The sequence below is a fragment of the Ammospiza caudacuta genome, chromosome 3 (genome assembly GCF_027887145.1).
Source record: "Ammospiza caudacuta isolate bAmmCau1 chromosome 3, bAmmCau1.pri, whole genome shotgun sequence".
Lineage (NCBI taxonomy): Eukaryota > Metazoa > Chordata > Aves > Passeriformes > Passerellidae > Ammospiza > Ammospiza caudacuta.
The window spans coordinates 117,786,461-117,800,163 of NC_080595.1; the positions used below are offsets into that span (position 1 = coordinate 117,786,461).

General features: G+C 45.7%; 1 protein-coding gene across 1 annotated transcript; it reads right to left on the minus strand.

Annotated features, from left to right (window-relative positions):
• Nucleotides 1–258: 258 nt before the first annotated feature.
• On the minus strand, nucleotides 259–12,797 carry LOC131555499 (fibrinogen-like protein 1). The gene is made up of 6 exons (XM_058801535.1): nucleotides 12,420–12,797; nucleotides 8,824–9,046; nucleotides 5,861–5,998; nucleotides 4,603–4,819; nucleotides 3,785–3,980; nucleotides 259–405 (listed from the first exon to the last, which is right to left on the minus strand). The coding sequence occupies exons 1-6, from the start codon at nucleotides 12,795–12,797 to the stop codon at nucleotides 259–261; spliced, it is 1,299 nt and encodes a 432-aa protein (XP_058657518.1).
• Between the last annotated feature and the right edge of the window lie 906 nt (nucleotides 12,798–13,703).

Here is a 13,703-nt window from a genome sequence, read left to right on the forward strand (position 1 = left end):
CCACACATCTCCCTTATTGGAGGACTTAAATTGATTCCCCATTGGTCCTGATTGGATCTGGAACCATCTCCACATTCCCAGGAGATCTCCAACGTTGGAGGACTCGGATCAATTCCCCATTGGATCCTGCTTGGATCCATTCCCACAAATCCCAACAGCACCACTTTGGTCCATCCCAAATCCGTTTCCTGGCGCGATTCCCGGCCCTCCCTTCCCACCGTTCCGCGGGATGCGAAGCAGGGACGGCCCCGGGACGCGTCACGGGGACAGGTGGGGCCGGAACGCCCGCGGCCGGATCATCATCACCACCTTCCGCAGGGAATAATAATCCGTATCCTTCCAGGAGTACCACACGATCCCATCCGGGCCCAGCATCTTGCGGTTCTTGATGGAATAGCGGCCGCCCTGGGGAGCGGAGAAAGGAGATCAGGAATGGTGAAAAAACCACACAAAAATACAACAAAAAAACCCCAAAATATAAAAAAACCACACAAAAATACAAAAAAACCCCAAAATACAACAAAAAAACCCCAAAATACAACAAAAAAACCCCAAAATATCACAAACCCCCAAAATACAACAAAACCAGCCCAAATACAACAAAACCACCCTAAAATACAACGAAAAAAACCAAAATACAACACAATCATCCCAAAATACAACAAAAAAACCCAAAATACAACAAAAGCACCCCAAAATACAACAAAAAACCCCCAAAATAAAACAAAACCACCCAAAATACGACAAAAAACCCTAAATACAACCAAAAAACCACAAAATACAACAAAATCCCCCACATACAACAAAACCACCCCAAAATACAACAAAAAACCCCCAAAATACAAAAAACCCCACCCCAAAATACAACACAACCACCCCAAAATACAACAAAAAAACCCAAAATAGAAACATATAAAAAACCCATAAAAGCACCAAATCAGTAAAAAAATTAATTAATTTGTTTTGATTCTTATGACTTTTTAAAAATTTCTGTTGCTTTTAATAAAATATTCTTTATACTCTTTAAAGTTTTAAATTGGCTTTAGCTTTCTCCTAATCCTACCTCATGACAAACATTAAATACATTATAATTATAATATAAAATAATATATAATGTCTTATAATAGTAATAAAAATTTACATTAATATTTATTACTTCTATATTTACAAGTAGTTTATATATTCCATATAATTTTATAATTTCATATAGTTATATATTTATATATAATATATAAATATATACTAATAGAATATATAAAATATTTATAATAGTAATATACATTGTAATAATATAATAAAATAATAAAATATTATAATGTTTTATAACAATTTAAAGTATTAATATTATGATATTAATTTAATAACATTACTTGTATATTATTATAATAATACTGTTGTTATTATTATATGAAATAATACTATTAAAATAAAAATAATAATAGCAATAATAATAATAATGAGGATGATGATGATAACCCCACACCAAACCCACCACAAGCATTAGCACATTAAGAAATCTCAAAATAAAGAAACTAACTGAAAATTCCATTAAAATAATTAAATTAATGTTACTAAACAAAATTGCCAACCTAATTAAATGAAACTTAACTAGCAAAATTAAATTAATTTAGCATTAATTAAATTAATGAACCAAAACCTCTATAAATGGAAGACTTGGAAGCGTCTTTGGGATGGGATCATGGAAAAGCAACCTCTTAGAAATACGGGAGCAGGGTTGGAAATGCTGGGAACGGTTGGATTCAGCCCCGGAGAACTTTTCCAACCTCAACAATTCCAGAATGATCTCCCAGAAAATGAGAGATGGGACCAGCTGTGGCAGGGGAGGTTTGGTTGGATTGTGGTTGGATTTTGGGCAGATTTCACATTCCTGGATGGACTTGGGAGGACACGGATCAGTCATAGGATCGGAAATTCCGGGAATGGATGGATTCAGCCTTGGAAAATTTTTCCAGCCTCAACAATTCCAGAATGATCTCCTCGGGAATGAGGGATGGGATCCAGGGGAGGTTTGGTTGGATTTTGAGCAGATTTCCCATTCCTGGATGGATTTGGGAGGACACCGATCAGTGGCAGGATTCAAAATTCTGGGAATGCTTGGATTCAGCTCTGGAGAACTTCTCCAACCACAACAATTCCGGAATGATCTCCTTGGGAATGAGGAATGGGATTGAGCTGTGCCAGGGAAGGTTTGGTTGGATTTTGGTTGGATTTTGGTTGGATTTCCTATTCCTGGATGGATTTTGGAGGACACGGATCAGTGTCAGTATTGGAAATGCTGGGAATGGATGGATTCGTCCTCAGGGAACTTTCCCAACCTCAACAATTCCAGAATGATCTCCTCGGGAATGAGGGATGGGATCCAGAGGAGATTTGGTTGGATTGTGGTTGGATTTTGGGCAGATTTCACATTCCTGGATGGACTTGGGAGGACACGGATCAGTCATAGGATCGGAAATTCCGGGAATGGATGGATTCAGCCTTGGAAAATTTTTCCAGCCTCAACAATTCCAGAATGATCTCCTCGGGAATGAGGGATGGGATCCAGGGGAGGTTTGGTTGGATTTTGAGCAGATTTCCCATTCCTGGATGGATTTGGGAGGACACCGATCAGTGGCAGGATTCAAAATTCTGGGAATGCTTGGATTCAGCTCTGGAGAACTTCTCCAACCACAACAATTCCGGAATGATCTCCTTGGGAATGAGGAATGGGATTGAGCTGTGCCAGGGAAGGTTTGGTTGGATTTTGGTTGGATTTTGGTTGGATTTCCTATTCCTGGATGGATTTTGGAGGACACGGATCAGTGTCAGTATTGGAAATGCTGGGAATGGATGGATTCGTCCTCAGGGAACTTTCCCAACCTCAACAATTCCAGAATGATCTCCTCGGGAATGAGGGATGGGATCCAGAGGAGATTTGGTTGGATTGTGGTTGGATTTTGGGCAGATTTCCCATTCCTGGATGGACTTGGGAGGACACGGATCAGTCATAGGATCGGAAATTCCGGGAATGGATGGATTCAGCCTTGGAAAATTTTTCCAGCCTCAACAATTCCAGAATGATCTCCTCGGGAATGAGGGATGGGATTGAGCTGTGCCAGGGAAGGTTTGGTTGGATTTTGGTTGGATTTTGGTTGGATTTCCTATTCCTGGATGGATTTGGGAGGACATGGATCAGTGTCAGGATCAGAAATGCTGGAAATTCTTGGATTCACCCTCGAAAAACTTTTCCAACCTCAACAACCCCACAATTCTGGAATGATCTCCTTGGGAATGAGTAATGAGATCCAGCTGTGCCAGGGGAGGTTTGGTTGGATGTTGGTTGGATTTTGGGCAGATTTCCCATTCCTGGATGGATTTGGGAGGACACGGATCAGTGGCTGGATAAGAAATGTTGGGAATGGTTGGATTCAGCCTCGGAAAACTTTCCCAATCTCAACAATTCTGGAATCATCTCCCAGGGAAGGAGGAATGAGATCCAGCTGTGCCAGGGGAGGTTTTGTTGGGGTTTGGTTGGATTTTGGTTGGATTTGGGGCAGATTTCCCATTCCTGGGTGGATTTGGGAGGAAACTGATCAGTGGCAGGACCAGAAATGCCAGGAATGGTTGGATTCACCCTCAGAAAATTTTTCCAGCCTCAACAATTCCACAACTCCAGGAGCAACACCCTCCCTCCTCACATCCCACTTTTCCATAACTTCTATCCCTTTTTTGGGGGCGGAAAAATAATTCCCAAAATTCCCAAAAATTCCCTCCCACCCTTCACCTTGTAGTAGACGCCGTTGAGGTTGGAGAAGAAGCACTGGTGGTACCACCAGCCCCCGTGGGAGATCTCGGCGCAGATATTCCCGGAATCCGGGGTGCTGAAGCTCCTCTTGTCGTGGTACCAGGCGAAGGAATCCTCCACGGTGCCGCTGAACCCGTCCACGTGCAGCCGGTAAAAGTTCTCCTCGTCCTCGATGCTGCCAAGGGGGGGAAAAACAAAGAGGAATTTTTCCTTGGGATTGCTGGAATTCTGTTGGAATTTTCATTTTCCGGCTTGGGGTATTGTATTTCCTTCTGTGGTCGGGAATTTGGGAATTTCGGGATGAAAATTCTGAATTTTTTGAATATTCTGAATTTTCTGAATATTCTGAAAACAAAGGATTTTTTTCCTGGAGATTGCTGGAATTCCGTCGGGATTTTAATTTTCCGTCCTGGGGTATTTTATTTCCTTCTGTGGTGGGGTATTTGAGAATTTTGAGTACCTTTGAGGAATTTTGAGCAATTTTTGGGTAAATTCCTCAAAATCTTTTGATTTTTGGGTACGGAGCTCAATAATTTGGGCTCGAAAAACGAGGGAGAATCCAGGGATTATCCATGGGATCCTACACCTCCTTTCTCCATGGATTTGGAATTTGGGCATGGCCGGGTGAGATCACATATTCCCCGATTCACATCCAACTTTATCCCAATTTTTATCCCAAATCTGGGACGAAACCCAGGTGGGAAGGGAAGGAGAGACCCCGCTCAGCCCGGAAACCTCCCTGGACAGAATTCCTGCAGCCTGAGGATTGAAATCCCGGGAATTATCCCGGGTTTTACCTGAAGACCTGGTAGAAGGCGTGTTTGTGTTTGTTATTCCAATCTTCCAGGTCGATCCGTAGGGAATAATCCCCTTGGCTGGTCATCCTGTGGATGTTGTCGTTGCCCAGCCAGAATTCCCCGTTGAGGTCCCCGAATCCTTCCTTGTACTCGTTCCAGGTCCGGTTGAAATCCACGGATCCGTCCTGGCGCCTCTGGATCACGGTCCAGCCACCGCCTGCCGGGAAAATGGGAAAATCCAGGGAAAATCTGGAGAGTTCCAGGCAGATCCATCGGGCAAAAGTGGAGTTTGAATCCCTGGAGTTGTCCAGGAGAGCTGGAATTGATTTGGGATGAAGGATGGAGGGGCAGGAGGCAGGGAATGGCTTCCAGTGGGAAAGGGGAGCTTGGGATGGTGGGATCTTGGGAAGGGATTCCTGGCTGGGCTGGAATTCCCAGAGAATCCCTGGCAGTGTCCCAGGGTGGGTTTGGATCACCCTGGGATGGTGGGAAGTGTCCCTGGGATGGGATTGAAGGTCCAGGGATCCCATCCCAAACCATCCCGGGATTCTGGCATCAAGGACACTCAGGATTCATCCCGAGGGATTTTTATGGGATTTGGGGATGGGAAAGGGAAGGGAGACCCTTCCTGGAGTCCTGAATTCCCAGTGAAGCCCCTGGATCCCGAAATTCCTTCTCAAGAAGGAATCGGGATGGGGATGGATCCAACCCAGGAGAGCTGGAGAGGGATTTGGGAAAAGGGCCTGGAATGGCAGGACAGGGAATGGCTCCCACCATGGCCAGAGGGTCAGGATTTGGGGATTTTGGGATTGTGGGATTTTGGGAAGGAGTTCCTGGCTGGGCTGGAATTCCCAGAGAATCCCTGGGAATGTCCAAGGAAAAGCTGGATAACCCTGGCATAGTTGGAGATGTCAGGATTGGGACAGGATGAGATTTGAGGTCTTTTCCCACCCAAACCATTCCAGGATTTAGGATTCCCTACTCCTGCCGTGAACTCAATCCCGGAATATCCACATGAGACCCACCGGGATCATCCCTCCAACTGCAGCTCCAGGAATTCTCTGGGAATTCCAGACACCCCAAAATTCCCACCGGAGCATTTCCCAAACCCTCCGAGGTCTCCCAAACCATCCCAGCCCCCAACCACCCCTGGAATCACCGGGATACAACAACAACAACAACAACAACAACAACAACAACAAATCCCTCGGGAATTCCAACAACAACAACAACAACAATTCCCTCGGGAATTCCAGACCTTCCGTGTCCATCTCGCAGAGGACCTCGATGGGAATTCCGCGCACCGAGGGCAGGATGCTGTAAATCCCGGATCTCCGCAGCCCGTTGGAGTAGACGGAAGCGCAGTCGATGGGACAATTCCGGCCGTGTTTGATTTCTGGGAATGGGAGCAGGAAAAGATGCGGTTATGGATTTTGCCATAAATCTGGAAAAAGCTGGGAATAAAAAATTCCTGGATTTGGGGGTTTGGGAGTGAGGTTTTGGCAATGCGGGTCCGAGTTCCAATGGTCACTGGGGATTTTTCCGGAGTTTTACAGAGCTTAAAGGGGATTATTTGGGGGGAAAATCTGAAATTATTCCAGGGAGAATCATAAATTATTCCAAGCAAAATCTGAAATTATTCCAGGGAGAATCTGAAATTATTCCGGGCAGAATCTGAAATTATTCCTGTGAGAATATCAAATTATTCCAGGAAAAATTCGAAATTATTCCTGAGAGAATCACAAATTATTCCAGGGAAAATGTGAAATTATTCCAGTAGAGATTTGGAATTATTCCAGGGAGAATCCCAAATTATTCCAATCAAAATCAGAAATTATTCCAGAGAAAATCTGAAATTATTCTAAGGAGAATCACAAATGATTCCAGGGAAAATGTGAAATTATTCCAGGGAGAATCACAAATTATTCCAGGAAAAATTTGAAATTATTTCAGGGAAAATCCAAAATTATCCTAGGGAGAATCCCAAATGATTCCAGGGAAAGTCCCAGATGATTCCAGGGAAAATCTTAAATTATTCCAGAGAAATTTGAAATTATTCCAGGGAAAATCTGAATTATTCAGGGGAGAATCCCAAATTATTACAGAGAGAATAACCAAAAACCTAGGAAAAAAAATTCAATAAAACCAGAGAAATCACAAGAAGTTGTTGGGTTTTTAAGTGGAAAAAATGAATTTTTATAGTAAAAACTCCACATTTCTGGTGATTTTTGTGGGTTTTTTGGATGGAAAACATTCCCAGGATTTGTGCAAACTCCAGGTGTGATCCTGAGTGCATCCCACACCTGGAACTGGAAAAGTTACAGAACCTCCCACGGAACTGGGGTGGAGCCGGATCCCAGTCCCATTCCTGATCCCATTCCTGATCCCATTCCTGATCCCATTCCTGATCCCATTCCCAGTCCTATTCCTGATCCCATTCCCAATCCAATTCCCAATCCTATTCCTGATCCCATTCCTGATCCCATTCCCAATCCTATTCCTGATCCCATTCCCAATCCCATTCCTGATCCCATTCCCAATCCCATTCCCAATCCTATTCCTGATCCCATTCCCATTCCCATTCCTGATCCACTTCCCGCCACCTGGATGCACTCTGTCTTCCTAAAAAAGAACCAAAAATGGACAAAAACAAAACAAAAATAAATTGACTAAAACCATAGAAATTGCAAAAAATTGTTGGGCTTTCATTGGAAAAAATGAATATTTTTATGGTAAAATCTCCAAATTTTTGGATTTTTGGGATGCCAAGATTCCCAGGATTTGTGCAAGCTCCAGGTGTGATCCTGAGCACCTCCCACACCCACAGAGCTGGAAAAGCTACAGAAGCCCCCACAGAAGCGGGATGGAGCAGGATCCCGATCCCATTCCTGATCCCATTCCCACCACCTGCATGCCACATCTCCTCCTAGAAAAGAACCAAAAATCCAGAAAAAAGAAATTGACTAAAACCACAGAAATTACAAAAACTTGTTGGGCTTTCATTGGAAAAATGGGGTTTTTTAATGGTAAAAATTCCATACTTTATGGTAAAGTCTCCACATTTTTGTAGGGTTTTTTGATGGAAAGGGATTTGGGCATTCCCAGGATTTGTGCAAACTCCAGGTGTTATCCTGAGCACCTCCCACATCCATGGAGCTGAAAAAGCTGCGGAAGCCCCCAATGAACCAGGATGGAGCAGAATCCTGATCCCATTCCCAATCCCATTCCCGACCCCATTCCCCATCCCATTCCTGATCCCATTCCCAATCCCATTCCCGACCCCATTCCCCATCCCATTCCTGATCCTATTCCCATTCCCATTCCCAATCCTATTCCCGATCCACTTCCCACCACCTGGATACCATCTGTCCTCCTAAAAAAGAACCGAAAATGGATAAAAAACAAAACAAAAAATTTCACTAAAACCACAGAAATTACAAAAACTCGTTGGATTTTTAAGTGGAAAAAATGATTTCTTTTTATCTTAAAAACTTCAAATTTTTGGAGAATTTTTTGTGGTTTTTTTGGATGCCAAGATTCCTGGAATTTGTGCAAACTCCAGGTGTGATCCTGAGGGCATCCCACACCTGGAACTGGAAAAGTTACAGAAACTCCCACAGAACTGGGATGGAGCGGGATCCCACTGTCATTCCCAACCCCATTCTGATCCCATTCCCGACCCTATTCCCAACCCATTCCCAATCCCATTCCCGATCCCATTCTCGATCCCATTCCCACCACCTGGATGTTGCATCTCCTCCTGGAAAAGAACCCAAAGCCTGGCCAAAAGAAAGGAAAAAAATAAACCACTAAAACCAGAGAAATTTTTTTTTAAATGTTGTGCTTTTAAGTGGAAAAAACCAATTTTTTTATAGTAAAAACTCCACATTTCTGGTGATTTTTGTGGGTTTTTTGGATGGAAAACATTCCCAGGATTTGTGCAGACTTCCAGGTGTGATCCTGAGCGCATTCCACACCTGGAACTGGAAAAGTTACAGAACCTCCCACGGAACTGGGGTGGAGCGGGATCCAAAGCACTTTTCCGGACACCATTCCCGACCCCATTCCCAGCCCCATTCCCAGCCCCATTCCCAGCCCCATTCCCGGCCCCATCCCCATTCCCATCCCCATTCCCATTCCCAGCCCCATTCCCAGCCCCATTCCCAGCCCCATCCCCATTCCCATTCCCAGCCCCATTCCCAGCCCCATTCCTGCTCCCACCTGGGTGCCGCATCTCCTCCTGGGCGCGGATGTCGGCGGCGTGGAGGCAGCTGGGGTTCCTCCAGGCCCAGTCGGCCAGCGCCGAGATGTTGTTGATCTGAGCCTGGATGTCGTAGAGCAGCGTGGCCTGGATGTGCTGCAGCGTGCTGGATTCCCGGGAATGCTGCTCCAGGTCCTGCAGCCTCTGGAGCAGGCTCTGGTTCTGCCCCGCCGCCTCCTCCTGCTGCCAGGGGGGAAAAAAACGGGATTGGGAATGATGGTGAGGTGGTGGGAGTGGTGGGTCAAAGATCCGAAGGGTTGGGGCTTCAATTCTCATGGTTGGGTGAGGAATTTTCATGGTTGAGGTTGGAATTCTCATGGTGGGGCGTGGAATTCTCATGGTTGAGGTTGGAATTCTCATGGTGGGTGTGGAATTCTCATGGTTGGGGTTGGAATTCTCATGGTGGGGTGTGGAATTCTCATGGTTGGGGTTGGAATTCTCATGGAGGCTCCCAACCAGATTGATGTTCCCAGGATTCCGTGAAGGGCAGGGAAGAGCAGGTTGGGGATGTGGGAGTGCTTTCCAAACCCTTTCATTGTTGGGATATTCCAGCTTGTCCCATTCCATGGGCAGGGACACCTTCAACCAACCCATGGTGCTCCAGCCTTTCCTTGGAAATTCCCAAGCATTCAAGGGGCAGCCACGGCCCCTCTGGGAATTCCAGCCCAGCCAGGAATCCCTTCCCAAGATCCCACCATCCCAAGCTCCCCTTTCCCACTGGAAGCCATTCCCTGGCTCCCTCCAGCCCTTGCCCAAATCCCATCTCTCCTGGAGCCCCTTTGGCATTGGGAAGCGGCTCCAAGGATTCCCTGGATCCTTCCCTGATCCAGCTGCACATTCGCAGCCCTCCCAGCCTCTCCTCACCATGAGAATTTCAGCCCTGGATGCCCCTAAGGGAACATTCACATCCCTTTCCCTCCTTTTTTCCAGGAAAACCAGGCTCTGATCCCATGTAAAATCCATGATGGACCTGGCAGAAGATTCCCAGAGTGAATTCCAGAGGATGGACACCCCGATCCCACCTGGAATGTGCCGCTCTCTCCTTGTTCCCATTAGATGGCGGAGCAGGATTTATCCAGAAATTCCCAAATCCCACAGCAGCCTGGGAATCCCCTCCCGCTTCCCAATCCGTGCCTGGGTCTGGCAAGGGATCCACAGCACTTCCAAAGGTGGAGGAGATTCAATGGATAAAACTCAAAAGGATTTGGGATTGATTTTGAGGAAATTATCCCTGGAATCCAAGTTCCAACCCTGCCAAACTCCAGGAGCCGGAACTGCCCAGGGAAAAATTTCCATGGACACTTTTACTGGGATCTCCAGGGCTTTGGGAATGGAATGGATCCACTACCCTTAAAAAGGTGGAGGAGATTCCATGGATAAAACTCAAAGATTTGGGATTGATTTTGAGGAAATTATCCCTGGAATGCTCCTGATTCACCCATGGGGGCCACATTCAGGTGGGATCTCCAGGGCTTTGCGAATGGGATGGACCCACAGCCCTTGCTAAGACGGACCAAAGGAGGAGATTCCACGGAAAAAACCTCATGGATTTGGGATTGATTTTGCAGAAATTATCCCTGAAATCCAAGTTCCAACCCTGCCAAATTCCAGGAACCAAAAGCATCCATGGAATAAACCCAATGGACTCCACATCGACCTGGATCTCCAGGGCTTTGGGAATGGGACAGACTCACAGCTCCTGCTAAGAAGGATCAAAGGTGGAGCTTCCATGGATAAAACTCAAAGATTTGGGGTTGGTTTTGAGGAAATTATCCCTGGAATGCTCCTGATCCCAGTTCCAACACAGCCAAATTCAGGAAACTGGAAGCAACAATGGAAGATATCACATGGACATCACTTTTACTTGGGATCTCCAGGGCTTTGGGAATGGGATGGATCCACAGGCCTTCCAAAGGTGGAGGGGGTTCTGTGGATAAAACTCAAAGATTTGGGGCTGAAACTGGGAAAATTATCCCTGGAATGCTCCGGATCCAAGTTCTGACCCTACCAAGTTCTAGGAACTGGAAGCACCAATGGAAAAAATTCCATGGAAACTTTTACTTGTGATCTCCAGGGCTTTGGGAATAGGATGGATCTACAACCCTTCAAAAGGTGGAGGAAGTTCCATGGATAAAACTCCAGGATTTGGGATTGATTTTGAAGAAATTACCCCTGGAATGCTCCTGATTCACCCATGGGGGCCACATTCAGGTGGGATCTCCAGGGCTTTGGGAATGAGATGGACCCACAGCCCTTGCCAAGAAGGACCAAAGGAGGAGATTCCACAGAAAAAACTCATGGATTTGGGATTGATTTTGCAGAAATTATCCCTGAAATGCAAGTTCCAACCCTGCCAAATTCCAGGAACCAAAAGCACCCATGGAATAAACCCGATGGACTCCACATCAACCTGGATCTCCAGGGCTTTGGGAATGGGACAGACTCACAGCTCCTGCTAAGAAGGATCAAAGGTGGAGCTTCCATGGATAAAACTCAAAGATTTGGGGTTGATTTTGAGGAAATTATCCCTGGAATGCTCCTGATCCCATTTCCAACCCTGCCAAATTCAGGAAACTGGAAGCATCCATGGAAGAAGTCCCATGGACACTTACTTGGGATCTCCAGGGCTTTGGGAATGGGATGGACCCACAGCTCTTCCACAAGTTAAAGAGATTCAATGGATAAAACTCAGGGATTTGGGACTAATTTTGGAGAAATTATCCCTGGAATCCAAGTCCTAACCCTGCCAAACTCCAGGAGCCGGAACCACCCACGGAACAAACCCCGCGGTCTCCACCCTCACCTGTACCTCCAGGGCTTTGGGAATGGGATGGAGCCACAGCCAAAGGTGGAGGAGATTCCATGGGTGAAACTCAAGGATTTGGGATTGATTTGGAGGCAATTATCCCTGGAATCCAAGTTCCAACCCTGCCAAGTTCCAGGAGCCGGAACCACCCACGGAACAAACCCCACGCTCTCCACCCTCACCTGGATCTCCAGGGCTTTGGGAATGGGATGGATCCACACCCCTTAAAAAGTTGGAGGAGATTCCATGGATAAAACTCAAAGATTTGGGATTGATTTTGAGGCAATTAACCCTTGAATCCAAGTTCCAACCGTGCCAAATTCCAAGAGCTGGAATTCTCCATGGGTAAAAAAAAAGCCATGGAGGACACATTGACCTGGATCTCCAGAGCTTTGGGAATGGGATGGATCTGCAACACTTAGTAAGGTGGAGGAGATTCCATGGGTGAAACTCAAGGATTTGGGATTGATTTGGAGGCAATTATTCCTGGAATCCAAGTTCCAACCCCTCCAAACTTCAGGAGCCAGAACAAACCCCACAGGTGGTCACATTTACTTGGATCTCCAGGGCTTTGGGAATGGGATGGATCCACACCCCTTAAAAAGCTGGAGGAGATTCCATGGATAAAACTCAAGGATTTATGGTTGATTTTGCAGAAATTATCCCTGGAATCCAAGTTCTGACCCTGCCAAACTCCAGGAACCAGAACCACCCAGGTAAATAAAACCCTCCCACGCTCTCCACCCTCACCTGGATCTCCAGGGCCTTGAGCCGGTGCCGGTGGTTGCGCAGCTCCTCCTGGAGCTCGGCGATGAGCTCGCGCAGCTCCAGGATCTGCTGCTTGCGCTCCTCGTTCTCGTGGAGCCAGTAGGAGACCTCGTCGGTGCAGCGGAACAGGTCCGGGCAGCGCTGCTCGTCGCCCTGCGGCAGCGTGGCCACGATGCGGCAGCGCCCGTCCGGCAGCACCTGGTTGCTGTACTCGCCGCACCGGATCAGCCCCGGAGATTCCCGGGGATCCTCGTGCTCCCGGTACCCCGCGGGAAGGGATTTCTCCAGGGACCGGTGGAGGAGAGCGGCCAGGAGGAGGAGGAGGGAGAGCAAGGCGGATTTTACCGGCGGGAATTCCATCGGGCGCATCCGAGACGAGTCCGCGGTTCCTGGAAATTCAGATTTATTTCACACAATTCTGGAAAATTCAGAAATTCATTCCCACAATCCCAAAAAGTGTGGATTTATTTCCCACAATGCTGGGAAATTTGGATTTATTTTCTACAATTCCGGAAAACTCAGATTTAATTCCCACAATCCCAAAAAATATGGATTTATTTCCCACAATGCTGGGAAATTTGGATTTATTTTCTACAATTCCGGAAAACTCAGATTTAATTCCCACAATCCCAAAAAATATGCATTTATTTCCCACAATGCTGGGAAATTTGGATTTATTTTCTACAATTCCGGAAAATTCAGATTTAATTCCCACAATCCCAAAAAATATGGATTTATTTCCCACAATGCTGGGAAATTTGGATTTATTTTCTACAATTCCGGAAAACTCAGATTTAATTCCCACAATCCCAAAAAATATGCATTTATTTCCCACAATGCTGGGAAATTTGGATTTATTTTCTACAATTCCGGAAAACTCAGATTTAATTCCCACAATCCCAAAAAGTGTGGATTTATTTCCCACAATGCTGGGAAATTTGGATTTATTTTCTACAATTCCGGAAAACTCAGATTTAATTCCCACAATCCCAAAAAATATGCATTTATTTCCCACAATGCTGGGAAATTTGGATTTATTTTCTACAATTCCGGAAAACTCAGATTTAATTCCCACAATCCCAAAAAATATGGATTTATTTCCCACAATGCTGGGAAATTTGGATTTATTTTCTACAATTCCGGAAAACTCAGATTTAATTCCCACAATCCCAAAAAATATGGATTTATTTCCCACAATGCTGGGAAATTTGGATTTATTTTCTACAATTCCGGAAAACTCAGATTTAATTCCCACAATCCCAAGAA